This window comes from Schistocerca americana, chromosome 1 (genome assembly GCF_021461395.2).
Source record: "Schistocerca americana isolate TAMUIC-IGC-003095 chromosome 1, iqSchAmer2.1, whole genome shotgun sequence".
NCBI classification, from domain to species: Eukaryota; Metazoa; Arthropoda; class Insecta; order Orthoptera; family Acrididae; genus Schistocerca; species Schistocerca americana.
In genome coordinates, this window is record NC_060119.1 from 1,016,290,556 (window position 1) to 1,016,312,361 (window position 21,806).

General features: G+C 45.9%; 1 protein-coding gene across 1 annotated transcript in view; it reads left to right on the forward strand.

Moving 5' to 3' along the window:
* Window positions 1-21,806, forward strand: part of LOC124596014 (probable E3 ubiquitin-protein ligase HECTD2) — a 381,240-nt gene that overhangs the window by 257,526 nt on the left and 101,908 nt on the right. The window contains exon 8 of the mRNA XM_047134973.1: window positions 2,126-2,281. Coding sequence (XP_046990929.1) covers window positions 2,126-2,281 — 156 coding nt within the window. The remainder of the gene's footprint in view (window positions 1-2,125; window positions 2,282-21,806) is intronic.

Genomic DNA, 21,806 nt, shown 5'->3' on the forward strand with positions numbered 1-21,806 from the left:
GTCCTTCACTTGGTAAAATAACAGCTGCTGGATAAGATCTAAGAGGTAAAATCGTGCCCCATATAGAGGTGATGTAGAAGTTGGCAACCCTACTGTGATAACGTGATCAAGTTAGCGACAGCAACGCCCGGCACTACGGTGTCCTCCAGCGAGTAATACCGTGTGGTTCTATTTAAAGTGCATCTGCTCACGAAGGCCCAGGCTGGGCTGTAATTATCTTATGACACCGAAACTTGATAGATATGCTGATTTGTTAATGCAGAACCGATTTACGCTTGAAAAAAATTAATTCCAGTTTTGGCCACCAGGTGCAAATCTGGCGCTGTACAGCACCTCGTCGACGTCTCTGCTCGTCATACTGAACGAATTGTGTAAGCAGCATTTACTAATAAAATCAACATGTTGCCCTTCTCACTCGTTTGACTTTTTCTTCCCACTTAGCGTTCCCAATCCATTACATAAGGAGACATTTCTATACGTCTTTCTTGCCTTCGAAGCCCCAGAATTGCATCCGCCGGCCAAAATTGGAATTAATTTTTTCCGGCGTCAATCGGTTCCGCATTAACGCTTTAGCATATACACCAATTTTCGCTGCCATACGATAATTACAGCCAACAGTGGCGCTCTTTACGTAGCTGCATTTTAATTACACTGAGGAGCCAAAGAAACTGGTACACATGCCTAATATCGTGTAGAGCCTCTGCGAGCACACAGAAGTGTCACAACACGACGGGGCATATACTCCACTAATGTCTGAAGCAGTGCTGGAGGGCATTGACACCATAAATCTTGCAGGGGTGTCCATAAATCCGTAGGAGTACGAGGAGATGGTGATCTCTTCTGAACAGCGCGTTGCAAGGCATCCCAGATATTCTCAATAATGTTCATGTCTGGGGAGTTTGGTGGCCAGCGGAAGTGTTTAAACTCAGAAGAGTATTCCATGAGCAACTCTGTAGCAATTCTGGACATGTGGGGTGTCCCATAGTTCTGCTGGAATTGTCCAAGTTCGTCGGAATGCACAATGGACATGAATGGATGCAGGTGATCAGACAGGATGCTTACGTACGTGTCACCTGTCAGTCGTATGTAGACGTATCAGGGGTCCTATATCACTCTAACTGCACATACGCCACACCATTATAGAGCCTCGACCAGCTTGAACAGCCACCTGCAGGGTCCATGGATTCATGAGGTTGTCTCCATACCAGCACACGTGCATCCACTCGATACAATTTGAAACGAGATTTGTCCGACCACGCAACATGTTTCCCGTCATCAGCAGTCCAATATCAATGTTGACGGGCCCAAACGATTCGTAAAGCTTTGTGCTGTGCAGTCATCAAGGGTACACCAGTGGACCTTCGGCTCCGAAAGCCTATTTCGATGATGTTCCGTTGAATGGTTCGCGCGCTGACACCTGTTGATGGCCCGGCATTGAAATCTGTAGCAATTTCCCGAAGGGTTGCACTTGTGCCACGTTCAGTTTGGTGGTAAGGTCTTATGGGACCAAACTGCTGAAGTCATCGGTCCCTAAGCTTGCACACAACTTAATCTAACTCAAACTAACTTACGCTAAGGACGACACAGACACCTCTCCCCGAGGGAGGACTCGAACCTCCGACGGGGGAAGCCGCGCGGACCGTGCCACGTTCAACGATTCTCTTCAGTAGTCGTCGGTCCCGTTCTTCCAAGATCTTTTTCCGGGCACAGCGATGTCGGAGTTTTGTTGTTTTATTGGATTCCTGACATTCACGGTACACTCGTGAAATGGTCGTACAAGGAAATCCCCACACTTCATCGCTACCTGGCTGTGTGCCATCGCTCGTGCACCGACTAAAACACCACGTTCAAACTCACTTAAGCGTTGATAACCTGCCATTGTAGCAGCAGTAACCGATCTAAGAACTGTGCCAGACACTTGTTGTCTTATATAGGTGTTTCCGGCCGCAGCGCCGTATTCTGCCTGTTTAGATATCTGTGTATTTGAATACGCATGCCTATACCATCCGGTAGCTCAGAAAAGTCACGAGGAGAAATGTGCACATGAGAGGCAGACTCTAGTGTTCGTCCGTGCCGTGTCCGCCGGTGCGTGTCTCATCAGCCGGACCGCCCGTGGTGTTCCCAGGCTCCACGACAAGGACGAGGCCCGCGCGCTGTTCGTGCTGTTGCAGAGCCCGGTGTTCGGCGCGCAGTCCTCCTACACCATCCTGGCGCACCTGCTGCGAGCCCTCGTGTCGCTGCCCGCACCAGACCTCGCATTGATCGTCTCCTGGTTCCGCACGTGAGTATACGACTCCTCTTGCCACTTTCATTTCTTGTTTACCTATGCCGTACAAAGCTACGACACGTATCGGCATATATAGCTATGGTTTTCGAGACAGCTGATAGCTATAGAAATGGAAACGTGGTGCCAATGGACGCCACACTGGTCTTTAGGATTTCAAGGCACTTTCACTGTCATCGCCAGTCTCACAGCACGTAGCATAACAGCTGTGTCATGCCGGTTCCTGTAGTTACTTGCACGGGTACAGTTGTAAGGTGGCTATACTTTCGCACCTTACAAGAACTCATCCACATACTTTGCCGTGATCTACAAACAATTAGTCATCATGTGATAGGTTGTACATCGTATATATGAATATACACTACTGGCCATTAAAATTGCTACACCAAGAAGAAATGCAGATGATAAACGGGTATTCATTGGACAAATATATTATACTAGCACTGACATGTGATTACATTTTCACGCAATTTGGGTGCATAGATCCTGAGAGCCGGCCAGGGTGGCCGAGCGGTTCTAGGCGCTACAGTCTGGAACCGCGCGACCGCTACGGTCGCATGTTCGAATCCTGCCTCGGGCATGGATGTGTGTGATGTTCTTAGGTTAGTTAGGTTTAAGTAGTTCTAAGTCTAGGGGACTGATGACCTCAGATGTTAAGTCCCATTGTGCACAGAGCCATTTGAACCAGCCAGATCCTGAGAAATCAGCACCCAGAACAACCACCTCTGGCCGTAATAACGGCCTTGATACGCCTGGGCATTGAGTCAAACAGAACTTGGATGGCGTGTACAGGTACAGCTGCCCAAGCAGCTTCGACACGATACCACAGTTCATCAAGAGTAGTGACTGGCAGTTGAGCAGACGTTTTCAATTCGTGAGAGGTCTGGAGAATGTGCTGGCCAGGGCAGCAGTCGAACATATTCTGCATCCAGAAAGGCACGCACAGGACCTGCAACATGCGGTCGTGCATTATCCTGCTGAAATGTAGGGTTTCGCAGGGATCGAATGAAGGGTAGAGTCACGGGTCGTAACACATCTGAAATGTAACGTCCACTGTTCAAGGTGCCGTCAATGCGAACAAGAGGTGACCGAGACGTGTAACCAATGGCACCCCGTACCATCACGCCAGGTGATATGCCAGTATGGCGATGATGAATACACGCTTCCAATGTGCGTTCACTGCAATGTCCCCAAACACGGATGCGACCATCATAAAAACGGCGTAATGAATGATTGCCTATACTAGTAGAGGTTGGAACGCCAGTGGAGATGAAACGGCAGGCAGAACTCAAGCTCTGGGTGGAAGGCACGCACAGGTGTTGGTCCTGCTTAAACACAGTAAGTAGTTGACGGACGTCGTAGCACCTAAGCGCTGGACCTCAATAGCGTCGCGACCGGCGGGTTTTGGCGATCGGAAGGATTATACCGGGTGATCAAAAAGTTAGTATAAATTTGAAAACTGAATAAATCACGGAATAATGTAGATAGAGAGGTACAAATTGACACACATGCTTGGAATGACATGGGATTTTAATAGAACCAAAAACAAATACAAACGTTCAAAAAATGTCCGACAGATGGCGCTTCACCTGATCAGAATAGCAATAATTAGCATAACAAAGTAAGACAAAGCAAAGATGATGTTCTTTACAGGAAATGCTCAATATGTCCACCATCATTCCTCAACAATAACTGTAGTCGAGGAATAATGTTGTGAACAGCACTGTAAAGCATGTCCGGAGTTATGGTGAGGCATTGGCATCGGATGTTGTCTTTCAGCATCCCTAGAGATGTCGGTCGATCACGATACACTTGCGACTTCACGTAACCCCAAAGCCAATAATCGCACGGACTGAGGTCTGGGGACCTGGGAGGCCAAGCATGACCAAAGTGGAGGCTGAGCACACGATCATCGCCAAACGACGCGCGCAAGAGATCTTTCACGCGTCTAGCAATATGGGGTGTTTTTTTTTTTTTTTGTTCTAATAAAACCCCATGTCATTCCAAGCACGTGTGTCAATTTTTACCTATCTATCTACATTATTCCCTGGTTTATTAAGTTTTCGAATTTATACTGACTTTTTGATCACGCGGTACTTCGGAAACTACGAAAATCTTGGACGCAGGTGAGAGGAACGAAGAAGCGGCACCTCAGAAACCACGCAGGCTGGGTTATTTCCGAGGATTTTTACTCATAAGCGTACTATTGTGCGAGTATTCGTTTTTCCTCGCAAACTTTCCGCGCTGGATGACAATGGTTGGTCGACGTTCGGAAGAATCTGTAGAGAGGGAGAATATTCCGTGGTTTCGGAAATATGATCCGTTTTCGGAATTACGATGGTGGGGAGCCGAGCCTTGCTGGGAAGACAGCGCTGGAGAGACGAGGTCTTTCCGTTGTAAGCGCCCATGTGTGACGGTCGCTCGATATTAGCTTTTTTGATACAGACGGACTTTGCTGTCTTTGCTCTCAGGAGATATTACAGTTAGAACAGTTAGGCACTGTACTGTTGCGAACCTATACGGTTCTGGACTTTATCTCCGGGCTGGAAGTCGTCGTTGAGTACGCAGCGTTCTGTAATTGAGAGCACTTCCTCTGCCTATACTTACGTTGAGACGTTATCTGAACTCCGTCCTTGTGGCTGGGAGTTCGCGTTTCTTGTCTGTAGAACACAGAGAGGAGAAGACAGTATAGAGTATATTAGTCAGAGGACCGCCTTCTGCCGTCCTAGTGTTTGAAAGAGTTTTATTTTGTGGCTGGAGTTTTTCCACCGAAGCAGGCGTGTACGAGAACCAGCACGCCGACGCACCAGATGCAGTACATACGGTGATATCGCAAATTGCTTCTACTTATTAGGGCTATAAAGCTAAACAGCTGTTATCACGTTAGTTTATTTCCACTGAGGTTCCACACCACTGTAGACTATCTTTGAAAGTAGTGTCTTGTAGTGTTTGGTACGTAGATAATGTCAGTCATTTCGCGTTATTTCTGTTAGATCATGTGTCCATAAAAGGGGGCAGAGTTGGGCATTTGATTAATAATTTTACTTAGGAAAGATAGACATTTGTCAAAAAGGGTGTTTTTTTATCTGCAATAAACGTATAATAAGAAATAATGTTTATCATTTAGTGATATTAGTTGCCTTCATTATTCATTTATGTTTAGATTGTAGTGTATTGAATTAAGAGATCCTAAGATCTGCTTCAGGGGGTAGTCAGACAGGGCCAAATCAACATTTTAGAGTTTATTATTTTCTGTTGCGCACATTCATTTGACACCCGTCTGGAGTAGCATCTTGGACAGTCACATGCACAGACGCGGCTGCAAGTGAGGTGGGGGGAGAGGGGTGGGGGCGAGGGCATCTGATGAGGAGAGGGGGAAATTCATAGCAGACGTGAGCCCCTCCCCCTCCCTTAAAAAATTTCAACAGAACCCATTATACAAGCTTTCCAGAAGTCCGTTAATTGAAAATGCCTACTTCACGGAATAATGTAGGTAGAGAACTAAAGCTTGATACACATCCCTGAAATGACGTGGGGTTTTATAGACACCAAAAACGAGTGCATAAATAGGCCAGAGCTGGACAGCACCACCTCAATGACGCCGCATGAGAACCACGTATAAAATGAGCTATAGTCAGAGAGGAAGTAAGACGCACCAGCCATCGCGGCATCTTCCCATTACCACAAAAGGCATCGTTTCTTTTTAAGGCATAAGTTCTCTGACTGGTTTCATGCGGTCCACCACGAATTCCTCTCCTTTGCCAACCTTTTCATCTTAGAGTAGCACTTGCAACATACGTTCTCAATTATTTGCGGAATGTGTTCCAATCTCAGTCTTCCCCTACAGTTTTTACCCTCTACAGCTCCCTCTAGTACCATGGAAGTTGTATTCCGTAACGTGCTAACAGATGTCCCACCGTCCTGTCCCTTCTCCTTGTCAGTGTTTTCCACACATTCCCTTCCTCGCCGATTGTCCTCATTCCTTACTTTAGTCCACCTAACTTCAACTTTCTTCTGTAGCAACCCATCTCAAATGCCACGATTCTCTTCTGTTCCGCTTTTCCCACAGTCCTTGTTTCACTACCATACAATGCTATGTTCCAAACGTATGTTCTCAGAAATTTCTTCCTCAAATTAAGCCAAATGTTTGATATTACTAGACTTCTCTTGGCCAAGAATTCGGTTTTTGCCAGTGCTAGTGTGCTTTTGATGTCCTTCTCGCTCCGACTATCATCGGTTATTTTGCTTCCAAGATAGCAGAATTCCTTAACATCGTGTACTTCGTGATCTCCCGTTCTGACGTTAAGTTTCTCGCTGTTCTTATTTTTGCTACTTATTACTTTCATCTTTCCTCAATTTACTCTCAATCTACGTTCTGAACCCATTAGACTTTTCATTCCATTCAACAAATACTGTAATTCTTTTTCACTTTCACTGAGGATAGCAAAGTCATCAGCGAATCCAAACATTGATATTCTTTCACCTTGAATTTTAATCCCGTACTTGAATCTTTTTTTTTTTTCTTTCGGTCATTGCTTCTTCGATGTAAAGACTGAACAGAAGCGGCGAAAGACTACATCCTTGTCTTACACCGTTTTTAATCCGAGCACTTCGTGGTCGGTCTCCCACTCTTATTGTTCCCGTTTTTCTCTGTAGCTTACCCTTACTGTTCTTAGAATTTCAAACATCTTGCACCATTGTACATTGTCGAACGTTTTTTATAAATCGACAAATCCAATGAAAGTGTCTGTATTTTTCTTCAGTCTTGACTCCACTACCAACCGGAACGTCATGATCGCCTCTCTGATGCCTCCACCTTTCCTAAACCCAAACTGATCGCCATCTAGCACATCCTCAATTTTCTTTTCCATTCTTCTGCACATCGTTCTCGTCAGCAAACTTAGATGTATGAGCTGTTAAGCTAACTGTGCGAAAATTCTCACACTTGTCAGCTCTTGCTATCTTCGGAATTGTGTGGATGATGTTTTTCCGAAAGTTGATGGTAAATCGCCAGCGTCATACATGCTACACACTAACGTGAAAAGTCGTTTTGTTGCTACTTCCTCAATGATTTTAGAAATTCAGATTGATTGTAATCCGTACCTTCTGCCTTGTCTAATCTTAAGTCTTCCATAGTTCCTTTAAATTCTGACTCTTAACACTGGAACCCGTAACTCTTTCCCACTGTCTCCTCTTTCTTCTTCTATTCACGTCGTCACAAAAATCCTCCACCTCAAAGAAGCCCTCAGTGTACTCTTTTCACCTACCCGCTCCCTCCTCTGCATTTAACAGTGGAATTCCCATTGCGCTCTTAATGTTAATGCCCTTGCTTTCAGTTTCACTGAAGGTTGTTCTGACTTTCCTATCTGCTCAGTCAGTCCTGACAGTCATTTCTTTTTCGATTTTTTCACATTTTCCATGCGGGCATTTCGCCTTAGCTCCCCTGCACTTCTTATTTATTTCATTCCTAAGTGACTTGTATTCTTTTATTCCTGAATTTCCCTGAACATTTTCGTACTTCCTTCTTTCGCCGACCAACTGAAGTATTTCTTCTGTTACACATGGCTACCAAGCAGTTACCTTCCCTGAACCTATAGTTTTCATTCCAACTTTTGCGACTGCCCTTTTTGAGATGTCCGTTTCTCTTCAACTGAACTGCCTAGTAAGTTATTCAATATCGCAGCATCTATGACCCCAGAGAAATCCGAAGGTAGCCGCGCGGACTGGCCGCTCGGTTAGAGGCGCTATGTCACTGATAGCGCGGTCCCTCCCGCCGGAGGTTCGAGTCCTCCCTCGGGCGTGGGTGTGTGTCTTGTTCTTAGCATAAGTTCGTTTAAGTTATTTTAAGTAGTGTGTAAGTCTACGGACCGATGACCTCAGTAGTTTGGTCCCTTAGGAATCCACACACATTTGAACATTTAGAAATCCGAAGGTATATCTTCATTCCTTAGTATTTCCGTATCCTACTCCCTCGTACATTGTTTCCTTCCTAATTCGTGTCTTAAACTTCAGCCTACTCTTCATTAGTACATAATTGTGATCTGAGTCTATATCTTCTCCAGGGTACGCATTACAATCCAATATTCGATTTGGAAATCTCTGTCTGACCATGATGTAATCTAATAGAAATCTTCCCGCATCTCCCCGCCTTTCCCAAGTATACCTCCCCCTCCTGTTGATTCATGAACAAAGTATTCGCTATTACTTGCTGAAATTTATTGAAGAACGCAATTAGTCTTTCTCCCCTCGCACTCCTAGTACCGAGCGCATATTCTCTCGTAACCGTTTCTTTTACTCCTTCTCCTAAAACCGCATTCCAGTCCCCGATAACTATTAGGTTTTCATCTCCTTTTACGTACTGAATTACCCGTTCAATATCCTCGTATATTTTCTCTAGCTCTTCATCTTCTGTTTGCGACGTTGACACGTATACCTGAACTATTGTCGGTGTTGGTTTGCTGTCGATTCTGATGGGAACAACCCAATCACTGAACTGCTCACAGAAACACACACTCTGTCCTATCTTCCTACTCTTATCGAATCCTACTCCCGTTATACTTTTTTATGCTGCTGTTGATATTACTCTACTCTCGCCTAGTGTTATCCGTCCAAAATCCAGCGTCATCATGAACTATTGGCCACCGATTTTGCGACGCAGCGATCATTTGCGATATGGGCACTACAGAATATGGGGGAACATGGTGACTGCTTGGCTAACGTGTTGTGGACCGACGAAGCCCATTTCACGTTCCGAAGGTCTGTCAACAACCACTTATACAGAATCTGGGCTATCGTAAATCTTACAATCGTAAAAACACGCTGCATAATGAGAAAGTCACATTTCAGTGTTAATTTCACACATCAGCCGTGAAAGGACCCTTTTTCTTCGAAGAAATGCGGGTTGCTGCTTTCCAAACTGTCAGCGTGAGGGGTGCGGGGTACACCGATTGTTATAGAATCGCATCATCCCTAGCCTGCCTGATGAACGCTTGCTGGAAGGTACGACTTTGATCCAGTATTGGGCTTCACGCAGTACTGCTACACGCGTGAAATATCTCTTGCGTCCGTCAACGATGAGACGCACATGCTGCGTCGTCGTTTGTCTTGCTTGGCTTCCCAGGTCACCAGCCCTCAGTCTGTGTGGTTATTGGTTGTGGGATTACCTAAAGTCGCAATTCTACCGCGGCCGTCCGACCTCATCAGGGATGCTAGAAGGAATTTCTCGCTGTAGCCACTGATACGCTGTGCAGTGCTGTTCGCAACATTGTCCCTCGATTAGAGGTATTGTTAACGAATGATGGCCGACATGTTGATCATTTGTTGTAAAGAACGTCTTTGCTAAAAACCTGTTGTTATGGTAATTATTGCCTTTGTATCAAATTAAACACCATCTGTTGATCATTTTGTGCAGTGTGTTTTGGTTTCAATAAAACACAATATCATTCCAAGCAAATGTGTCAATTTTTACTTCTCTATCTACATTATTCTGTTAAATATTGAATTTTCAAATGTTAATGGCGTTTTGGGACACCCTGTATTTTGCATGTATCACTTTCCAAAGTTCACATCTGTCATGTCTTCCTTTGCTTTCTGTGTGATTCTTTAATGGATGTAGAAACGAGGAACAAATGTCGTTCATGAACAGGGAATTTAGATATTAATTTATCCTACATCTAACGCCAAATAATAAAAATAATAGATAAATTTAACTTTTTATACCTGTGATTCACAGCCATGGTATAACTTTATAAAAGACATCATATTTACGCCAGTGACTGTAACACTTTCTTTATTTCACGACTGCAATTTCGGCCTTAAGCCATTATCAAGTGGAGATTTTTGTGGCTTTACGCCATGTCAACTTAAAATGAGCTAACACATTTATATGTCGTTGTCATTACTATTAAGCACATTCCTGACGCTGTTACATATTGCGACCAAACATATCCACATGTCATAAAACAACATAGCCTGTAGACATTCATGTTCGTTAGCCCATCACTGTAATGGGCTAACTAACGTAGGTGTCTACAGGCTATGTTGTTTTATGACATATGGATATGTGTGTATCATACACAGCAGAGAATCATGAAAAAATACCAGAATGTGTGCTTCAGCCAGTAACTGACGGAAAAATGAATATTTCAAGCAAATTATCAATCGTCAGCACTAGATGTTAGATATACATCTATCCTAATATGTTTTGGATGCTTTCGAGCTATATGTGGTGTAAGTTCGAGAGCCTCTGGTCGACCCCTATTCAGTAGTCTGGGAATTCTGACATTGCCCTCACAGTATATATTTTCTTTAATGTCGTTTGTTGTTAGCAATATTAGTTTATTCCCAAGAGTTAGCAGCTTTCACTCAGTTAATACTAGGCAGAAATCAAATCTGCATGTGGAAAGCACTTCCTTGACTCTTGTGCAGAAAGGAGTGCAGTATTCTGCTGCATCCATTTTCAATAAGCTACCACAAGAACTCAAAAATCTTAGCAGTAGCCCAAACACTTTTAAGTCTAAACTGAAGAGTTTCCCCATGGCTCACTCCTTCTATTCTGTCGAGGAGCTCCTGGAAGAGCTAAAAAATTAAGCAAATTCCAGTGTTCCATTGTTGATTTTCTTTATTTAAACTTACGACTTGTCGCCTGAATATGTTTCTTATATTTCATTTTATCTGTTTCTACTATCGTGTTATAATTTCATGTATTGACTCGATCCATGACCATGGAGACTTCTCCATAATTTGGTCCCGCGGAACAATAAATAAATAAATAAAGTCACTGTGCCACTAGTATTGTATTAGGTCCTCGCCTTCTAAACCTAACACACAAGGGCGAAACAGCAACAATTGATCGACAACGTCTGGAATGGAGACCTACTAAGCGGTGCGCTGCGTGTGCTGCAATTGGAAAGTAAATCTTTCACCGCGTAATCGCGGTCTAAAACCGATACGCTGTATCCCTAAAGTGAGCCGTCTCACGGCTAGGGCCGTTTCGCCTCCTCAGATGACTGCCTATTTTTACTGACACAGACTTTCCTCTATCACGCAACCAGCTGCACTGTATGGTACTGCTGCATCATTAAGCTGCGCGTAATGCAAAGAAAATGTATTTCTATTTCTTATTCGAGAAACTTTTCAGCGTAGGAGACCACGCACGAAGTATTGCCATTCAGAGAGGAGTGTGGATCTTGGCAGTATCTTGCACATATGCATTCGTAAAAACAGCTGCAAGCATTCATCACTGTATCGCGTGCAGCGCGATTCTCTGAGAACAACGATGAGCGTTGGCGGCAGGAAATTCGAGTGCCTATCATTGCAAGGACGTGACAGAATCTGTGCGGACATAATCAGTGCGGCTCCCGTATAATCAGAGCCACAGAATCTGAAATGAAATGAGCAATCTAATTAGTACAAAACATGGATTGAGAGTGAACCAGTGAAAGACGAAAGTAATGAGGAGTAGCGGAAATGGTATTAGCGATAAACTTGACATCAAAATTTGTGACCACAGTGAAGATGAACTGAATGAATTCTGTTTCCTTGGAAGCAAAATAATACACGAAGTAAGGAAAACATAAAAGACAGACTAGCACATGCACAGAGAGCATTCCTCGCCAAGAGAAGTCTACTAGCAACATTAGCCTTAATTTGAGGAAGAAATTTGTGAGAATGTACGTTTGGTGCATAGCATTATATAATAGAGAACCACCGACCTTGGGAAAACCGAAAAAGAAGAGAATCGAACTGTTTGAGGCACGATGCTATAGACGGATGTTGAAGTTTAGTAAGACAGATAAGATAAGGAATGAGGAGGCTTTCGGCGAAATCGATGAAGAAAGGAATATACGGGGACCACAGACAAAAAGGAGCGACAGAATGATAAGAAACGTATTAAGACGTCAGGGAATAACTGCTATGGTGGTGGACGGAGCTATAGAGAATGTAAACTATGGGGAAATACACTGATTATGATCCATCCGATAAATAATTCAGAACGTAGAGTTCAAATGCTACTCTGAGAAGAAGAGTTCAGCACAAGAGAGGAATCCATGACGTGTCGCGTTAAACCAGACATAAAAGTGGTGACCTAAAAGAAAGGCATTTAATACTCTCACCAGACCTCCGAACATCACTTTAATCAATCTGTCTTCTTAGAAGGTGTTACAGACGGAAAGTGTAACATTACTCTGAGTCATACATCTCGAGTCAAAAATTTACTTTACTTTTCATGGTTGCATCGAGAGTTCCTGAACGCAGATTATTGTGTCGAAAGAACTTTTCATAAGTTTTTGTTCTTTAAATATCGAAAAACATCACTTTCCTACGTCTGTTAAAACTTAACGATTCAATTCGACCGCCTCATTGAACTCTGCTAAGTAACAAGTTAAAACATCTGTAACATTAATGGCGCCCGTGCTATGAGAACAGAATCGTAATTAATCTCAACAGCTGCAATAGTTACGCTGCGCAGTTTTATTCCGGCGACCAACTTTAATAAATTTGAAGATAATTATGTCGTTGCATGGGATACACTAGAAGATACTTCTATCGATGACCCTTTTTCCAGGATCACGAACTGCGCTATATGGCTATGACAGGAACAGTCATTCGACAGAGAAAAGTCTAGTAAAAATAGATTCTCAAATGCCATCCTTAGGAGCTATTCATCTTCGATAGTGTGAAACAAACATTCTCTACTGCAAGCTCTTTTGGGTGAAGGCAATTCGGACCAAAACAAGAAAAATTTGTCTGCTAAACGTGGGCTGTAAAACGCATGCGTTAAAAGCTATGAGTACTTGTTCAGTAGTAGACACTGTGGTGACTACGTTTACTGAATATTTTTGTCTTGTTTTGGTCCACACTACCACACCTTAACATATGGAGAACTTACAGTAGGAGAGATTTGTTTCACAGTTTCAAAGATGAGGAAGAGCCCATGTTTGCTGGATCTTTTTGCTACGAATGATCGTTCTTTCCACATCCCTGAATATTTACCATTCCTCCTGGGAAACCCTGAATTTTTGGACAATGCGCTATCACATGATTCTATAAAGTTTGTAGCCTAGTGTAAGGACGCGGATCCAACCATTGATATTGTATACAGGGTGTTACAAAAAGGTACGACCAAACTTTCAGGAAACATTCCTCACACACAAATAAAAAAATGATGTATGTGGACATGTGTCCGGAAAAGCTTTATTTCCATGTTAGAGCTCATTTTAGTTTCGTCAGTATGTACTGTACTTCCTCGATTCACCGCCGTGATTTCATACGGGATACTCTACCTGTGCTGCTAGAACATGTGTCTTTACAAGCACGACACAACATGTGGTTCATGCACGATGGAGCTCCTGCACATTTCAGTCGAAGTGTTCGTACGCTTCTCAACAACAGATTCGGTGACAGATGGATTGGCAGAGGCGGACCAATTCCATGGCCTCCACGCTCTCCTGATCTCAACCCTCTTGACTTTCATTTATGGGGGCATTTGAAAGCTCTTGTCTACGCAACCCCGGTACCAAATGTAGAGACTCTTCGTGCTCGTATTGTGGACGGCTGTGATACAATACGCCATTCTCCAGGGCTGCATCAGCGCATCAGGGATTCCATGCGACGGAGGGTGGATGCATGTATCCTCGCTAACGGAGGACATTTTGAACATTTCCTGTAACAAAGTGTTTCAAGTCACGCTGGTACGTTCTGTTGCTGCGTGTTTCCCGTCCATGATTAATGTGATTTGAAGAGAGGTAATAAAATGAGCTCTAACATGGAAAGTAAGCGTTTCCGGACACATGTCCACATAACATATTTTCTTTCTTTGTGTGTGAGGAATGTTTCCTGGAAGTTTGGCCGTACCTTTTTGTAACACCCTGTATACGTAAGACGTAGATCACCGGAAAAGAAAGTTTTCATAGTCTCCTCTACAAGATATGAATCGTAGCCTGCTACATAATTTGCCTATCACGTAACCAATGAGACCACAGAAGTTGATCTTGTGACATGTACTACATTTCTTTAGCTTGAGATCTAGCTTCCAATCTTATAACATGGCCGATATTTTGTTAAGATCTCATTGCGTAGTAACATGTTTTTATCGAATAAGATTATCACAAGGATAACCACGTAATATGTTAAAAGTATGCTAAGGCGTTAATGCGAAGCATGAACAGTAAAAGCGATTTCGTACTTCCATGGGATAAACCAGAAGATACTTCTATCGATGACCCATCTTCCAGAATAACGAACTGCGCTATAGTTTTCAAAAAATCGTCGCCCCCATTGGAAAGCTATCCAAGCATTTACTGTGAAATTGTTTTCTTTAGCAGGCACTGAGTCGAAAGCTTCTCGAAAGGCAAGAAAATCCTTTGAATGCACCTGATTACCAGTAAGCATGTTCTAAGATATATTACATGTCACGAACACAATAAATTTATTGTGATTGGTTTTTCGGTATCCTCCCTAGTTACTAATCAGAATGACATTTTGCTTTTGCTTGGTCGTTACATCAGATCTCATAGTAGATTCTATAACTTTGTTACAAACAGATGTGAGTTTGAAAGAGTGCTCGTTATGTAGGTCACTTCTGCTGCACAAATGTACCTTTGTAGCTTCAAGACAGGATAGTGTTGCTAGACCCAAGTATGGAAACAGACTAACCCAGAGTGGTTAGCTGCCACAACATATCACAGAAAAGTTTGAAAGAAGTATGCCTTTGAAGCTTCGTAGCTTAATAACACTAACTTTAAAGACGGAAGTAAATACAACCAGTTTCGGAGGAATAATCGTCCACCTTCAGACGCTTTAAAGTGGGCAATTTCACACGGCAAAGGCAACTAGCCTTCAACTTAACTAGGCCTGACCACATAGCATTCTTCCTCCGGCACTGGTAGCATTTCATAAACAACACAAAGTGTAATTGTATTTATTGTAATTTATAGCTACGACAGAGAGTCACAAAAGGTAAATGTAGCACAAAGAAATTCGTATATGGGATTCTGCATGTCACAGGTTGTGTTCCATCGCATGTTTGCCTGTCCAAGACAAAACTTCTGTCCGCCTTTATCTCTCTCTCTCCCGTTGTTCCGTTGGAGCTTAATTGTTGCTCGCTCGTCAGTTGAGACGGCAGCTTTCAGGCGGACAGTTTTAGAACGAACTGCTTTTAGAGACGGAGTGGTGTCATCAGCAGCAGGAATTGACGCTCGCTGTAAATCGATTGCGACTCGGCTGTGTCGAATAATTTAAGAAGTCGGATAGCCCATTGAAAGCGGAAGGGGTGGTCGCAGCGTAAAACGGAATCAGAGGAATATTTCCTCGCCGAAGGGACAAGTGAGAAGTTACTCGGTGGCACTGGAAAATTGTCATCGCAAGCCTGACGCCCAGCTAGAAGAGTTGTGCGTGACGTCAAGCTGAGGATCCGAAAGTATAAATGAGCAAGCACAGCGCATCATTGCAAAAGTGTGTTCTGTCTAAATCAGTCGACGGAGAGACTGGAGCGATTTCAAGGGATGCGCGATTGTACCACTTTTTTTTTTGTCTTCAACAATTCTTATTGAACATAATGAGAATTACACACATGAAAGAATGGTGTTTTATCCATACACCCTATTTTTTCATGTAATCTCTATCCCGTTCTATGGCCTTCTTCCAGCGTGAATGAAGGTTATGTATGCCCTGTCGATACCAATCTTTGTCCTGGTGACGGAGCCAGTGCTTCACTGTGTGAAACACCTCCTCATCGTCCGCAAAATATCTTCCACGAATGGCATCCTTTAATGGCCCAAACAGGTGGAAGTCTGAGGGGGCTAGGTCAGGGCTGTAGGGTGGATGGGGTAACACTGTCCAACCCTGTTTTGCGATGTTTTCAGCAGTCCTTAGAATTGTGTGGGGCCGAGCGTTAACTAACCTAAGGACATCACACAACACCCAGTCATCACGAGGCAGAGAAAATCCCTGACGGCGCCGGGAATCGAACCCGGGAACCCGGGCGCGGGAAGCGAGAACGCTACCGCACGACCACGAGCTTCGGACTAAATTGCAAGAAGCAGGTGTGCCAGCAACTTGCAGCTAAGAGAGCTCATCGTCTGGGGAAGCATGGTTAGATTTAAATGTCTATGAAGCTGCAAAAAAAGTCGAAAAAAAAGTTCCTTTCTTTTACACCCATAACTCTGCCGAGGACATATTCATATATTCACCTTTTCTCTGCTACGACAGGAGCATTTTTCATTCCAGTTAACTTTTTCTCTACCGCTATTTTGACATTAGACCGCCACAGCTTGACAACCGACGTAATGTACATTTTTGTTGACTCGGGCGACGACTGATCCGGTACAGGGTTTTTTATTGCCTTTCGAACCATGTTGCTTCTGTCCCGGTAACGGACAAAGGTTTCACAAAACAATAGGACGACCGTTTATTAGGTGTATTTATCTACCTCCTTACAAATTTCAAATCGATTCGCACAAGCTGGAAACACAAAAGTGGTATACATAAAAAACTCAGAAAAAACGTTTTTTCTGCACGTAAAATACCAATGAAGCTCGATTTTCGAAAATGAGTTTTCATTTTTACCGTAAGAATGCATTTTTTATTTATATGAGAAACTCTTAAAACCATTTTCGTGCATTCAGTTCTTGTAACAACGATTATTACATACTACATTTCGCTCTAATTTAAACCATCGTATCTCGACAATGGATAAAGATTACTACATTAAAAAATTTCGTTTTGACTTCATCCATTTATATATCTGTAGAAGTTTTAAGTATAGAAGCAGTGCACTTCAAAAACCAGCCAGAAAAACTTGTTTTTTTGCAAACAAAATCCAATCGAAACAAGGTTTTTTCAAATGTTTGAAACTTACCTTAGACCAGAGTCCAATACACCAGTAGATCAAATTTCAACCGACAGTCTCGATCCATTCCGGAGTTATTTGAGGGTGATAGTTTTTGCACGTAATATCCGAACGTTGCACTTGCAAATGGTGTCATCAGCTGAGCATTAATTTCAGCCCGAATAAAATACACTCCTGGAAATTGAAATAAGAAGACCGTGAATTCATTGTCCCAGGAAGGGGAAACTTTATTGACACATTCCTGGGGTCAGATACATCACGTGATCACACTGACAGAACCACAGGCACATAGACACAGGCAACAGAGCATGCACAATGTCGGCACTAGTACAGTGTAAATCCACCTTTCGCAGCAATGCAGGCTGCTATTCTCCCATGGAGACGATCGTAGAGATGCTGGATGTAGTCCTGTGGAACGGCTTGCCATGCCATTTCCACCTGGCGCCTCAGTTGGACCAGCGTTCGTGCTGGACGTGCAGACCGCGTGAGACGACGCTTCATCCAGTCCCAAACATGCTCAATGGGGGACAGATCCGGAGATCTTGCTGGCCAGGGTAGTTGGCTTACACCTTCTAGAGCACGTTGGGTGGCACGGGATACATGCGGACGTGCATTGTCCTGTTGGAACAGCAAGTTTCCTTGCCGGTCTAGGAATGGTAGAACGATGGGTTCGATGACGGTTTGGATGTACCGTGCACTATTCAGTGTCCCCTCGACGATCACCAGTGGTGTACGGCCAGTGTAGGAGATCGCTCCCCACACCATGATGCCGGGTGTTGGCCCTGTGTGCCTCGGTCGTATGCAGTCCTGATTGTGGCGCTCACCTGCACGGCGCCAAACACGCATACGACCATCATTGGCACCAAGGCAGAAGCGACTCTCATCGCTGAAGACGACACGTCTCCATTCGTCCCTCCATTCACGCCTGTCGCGACACCACTGGAGGCGGGCTGCACGATGTTGGGGCGTGAGCGGAAGACGGCCTAACGGTGTGCGGGACCGTAGCCCAGCTTCATGGAGACGGTTGCGAATGGTCCTCGCCGATACCCCAGGAGCAACAGTGTCCCTAATTTGCTGGGAAGTGGCGGTGCGGTCCCCTATGGCACTGCGTAGGATCCTACGGTCTTGGCGTGCATCCGTGCGTCGCTGCGGTCCAGTCCCAGGTCGACGGGCACGTGCACCTTCCGCCGACCACTGGCGACAACATCGATGTACTGTGGAGACCTCACGCCCCACGTGTTGAGCAATTCGGCGGTACGTCCACCCGGCCTCCCGCATGCCCACTATACGCCCTCGCTCAAAGTCCGTCAACTGCACATACGGTTCACGTCCACGCTGTCGCGGCATGCTACCAGTGTTAAAGACTGCGATGGAGCTCCGTATGCCACGGCAAACTGGCTGACACTGACGGCGGCGGTGCACAAATGCTGCGCAGCTAGCGCCATTCGACGGCCAACACCGCGGTTCCTGGTGTGTCCCCTGTGCCGTGCGTGTGCTTGTACAGCCCTCTCGCAGTGTCCGGAGCAAGTATGGTGGGTCTGACACACCGGTGTCAATTTGTTCTTTTTTCCATTTCCAGGAGTGTATTTGGGAAAAGGAATTAATCGGTTGCCGCAATTTGCCTGGGCGTCAGCTCCGGTTCGTCGTTCTAACCTTCTTTAATATACTGTTACATAGCCACAGTAAGACAAACGTTCGAACGGCTATACGAATTGCCGCTTGTCCTAAAACTTTTTACCCTATGTTCCTAGCTCAAACAGGAAGACCCACCCCCCTCCAACAAACAGCGATTCTGCGCGCAACCTATTCATACATATTTGTTACAGCGCTTTCGCGCTTTAACGACAAGGCGCCATTTTGAAGGCAACGTCTAGCGCCGCTACTTCTCGGAATTTATGAAACTACAACCACCAAACATCTACATAATTCCTCTAAAATTCTCACTTAAGTGTTTCACAGAGGATGCAGGAAAACTCTCACACTCCAATACGTTATTGCAGTGCCTTGTGGATAAGAAGAACGATGCAGTGCTGCTTTGGACTTGAATGCATATCCGAAGGAACGCGCACTGCAGCGACTGACTACAACTGTTACGAAATGCGAGGGACGTTTGAAAAGTCCGTGCAGAGTCCGAGAGATGACACCACCGGCGCGTATCGAGGTCATGTTTAGTTAGTAGCATCTCTGGAAAGAACGCACACCAAGTTTCAGCCATATTGGTCTACTTCTTTGTGTTTGGCATTCGTGTGAGACAAGGAAGTCAAAAAATGGACAAAAAAGAATTTCGTGTGGTGATTAAACATTATTTTATGAAAGGCAAAACGCCTCAGGAGACTAAAGAGAAGCTTGATAAATATTACAGTGACTCTGCACCTTCGACATCTAGAGGGTTGGATCCCCTCCTTCGAAAGCGTCAGATTGCAAAGCCTGGGCTACTCTCAGGGTGGAATCTCCGTCTTCGAAGATTGTGTGTGTTTGTCTGTCTGTCTGTCTGTCTGCCCGCTGCTGTCGCTGCTCGTTCGTCCGTCCGTCCGTCCGCCTGCTGGCTGTCCATCGCCGTCGTCGTAACCACTGCCGCCGCCGCCGCCGCCTGCTGTTCGTCCGTCTGTTCGCCGCCGACGCCGACGCCGCCTGCTGTTCGTCCGTCTGTTCGCCGCTGCCCATCGCCGACGCCGACGCCGCCTGCTGCACGTCCGTCTGTCCGTCGCCGTTCGTCTGCAATGAGTACTCCCACCTCCACCGTCATCTACACCTCCCCCTTCCCCCTCTCCCACAGTCACTTCCTGGAGTCCCGCCTCTGGCCTCCCTCCTTCCACCTCCCCTTCCCTTCCCCCACTTACCCACCCCCCTATCTCCTCCCCTGCTGTATACCCACACCTCTACACCCTTCCTCCAGCCTCCACACCCTCAACAGCTCCCACTACTACCCCCGCCCTCACGTACGCCTCTGTTGCCGCCGCTGCTGCCGCCCCTCAGGTGGTTGGCTTCCCCTCTCTCACCGGCCCCGTCGCTTCGTCTTCTGCATCTCCCGCATGCATCACGTCGCGCCGAGCCACCATAGCCACCACTGAACCAGCTGCTTCTCCCGGTGCCTCCACTACGCCACAGGGATTTGCCACACGCCACCTCCCTCTCCTCCCCGTCCCTCTCCCCTCCTCCCAGCCTCCAGTCTCCAAAAAACCCCAAAAGCGCGTCCTTACCGACTCTGCTCCCGCCACTTCCCACAAAAAATCAACACCACCTCCCCCTCCCCCGCCGTCACCATGGACACCACCCCTCCTCTTGCCACCCCTACCTTGGCCCCCACTCTCCACACCTTTGTCCTGTCAACTCCCAATCCTAAGTTCCTCGACGCTCATACCCTCACCAAGGAAATACGAAAGTACTTACCTGGTGCTCCCATCTCCCAACTCATTCCCCGCAGGGACTCAGTCCTTATCAAGTCCCCGTCCCCATCCTTTCACACAGACCTCCTGCGAAAACTCCCACGAGTTATGTTTGGCCCCCACGCCTCTCTGAAACCCTTCCTTTCTGCTTCCACTCCTCGTCAGCCCCAGCCTCCCCGTCGCCCCCCCCACCTACACTGCTGTGATCACCAAGCTCAGCCCGGTGATCACAGAGGATGAAGTGTTGGTAGAACTGAACTCCCACCTGGACTTGGAAATCCGCTCTGCCCGCCGTATCCACAATGCCTCTGGTCCCACCTACCTCATGCGGGTATTCTCAGAGTCCGCCCCATCCATAGACCATCTCCTCACCCAGGGTGCCCTGATATACCACCGTCACCACCCTGTTGAATCCTCCAAATCCCCTCCCCAATCCTACCATTGCCAGCGGTGCCTGATGTACAATGACCACCTGACTCCCAACTGCAAAAACCCCCCCACCTGTCCCCATTGCAAGGCCTCCCACTTTCTCAAGAACTGCCCCAACCTCGCTGCTCCTCCTTCCTGTAATACCTGCAATGGCCCCCATCCCACATACTCCCACAAGTTTAAAGCTAAACCCCCTCCAGCCACCCCTGAACTTACAGTCCCAGTTCGTCCTGTCGATCCTCCTGTCCATCCTAACAATTCCCTACGTCCACCCCCCACGGCCGAGGACATCATCCGGTTCATTACCGTTGTACTCCAAAACATTCACCCTTTTCAGCGCCCGCACACCTCCCAACAAATATCCCTTGGTGCTCGCTCTGTTTTCCACCTGAACACCTTCGCCACTTACTCCCACAACCAAGCCCACTTCACCTTCACACGCCTCGACACCCTAGTTTAAGTCTCTTCCTTTCCCTCTCTTCCCCCCCTCCTTCCCGTCATGGCGCGGCACGAGTCTCGCATCCTCTTCCAGAACATTTGCTCCTTTCGCTCCAACAAATACCTCCTCATGCACACCCTCTCCCACCACCAGGTCGACACCTTCCTCTTGAACGAAACCTTTCTCCAGCCCCACCATTCTATCCGCACCTCCCCCTATATCCTCCACCGCACTGATGCTCCTGGTCCTCGTGCGCAGGGTGGAGTCGCGATTGGCCACCTTAAGCGTATCCCCGTCCGGCCACAACCTCTCCTCAATGACCCCACTGAACACCTTATCCTTAGCGTCTTCTTCCCCTCCCTCACCATTACCTGTGCCACCATCTATGTCCGCTCCACTGCTCCTCTTCCTTATGAC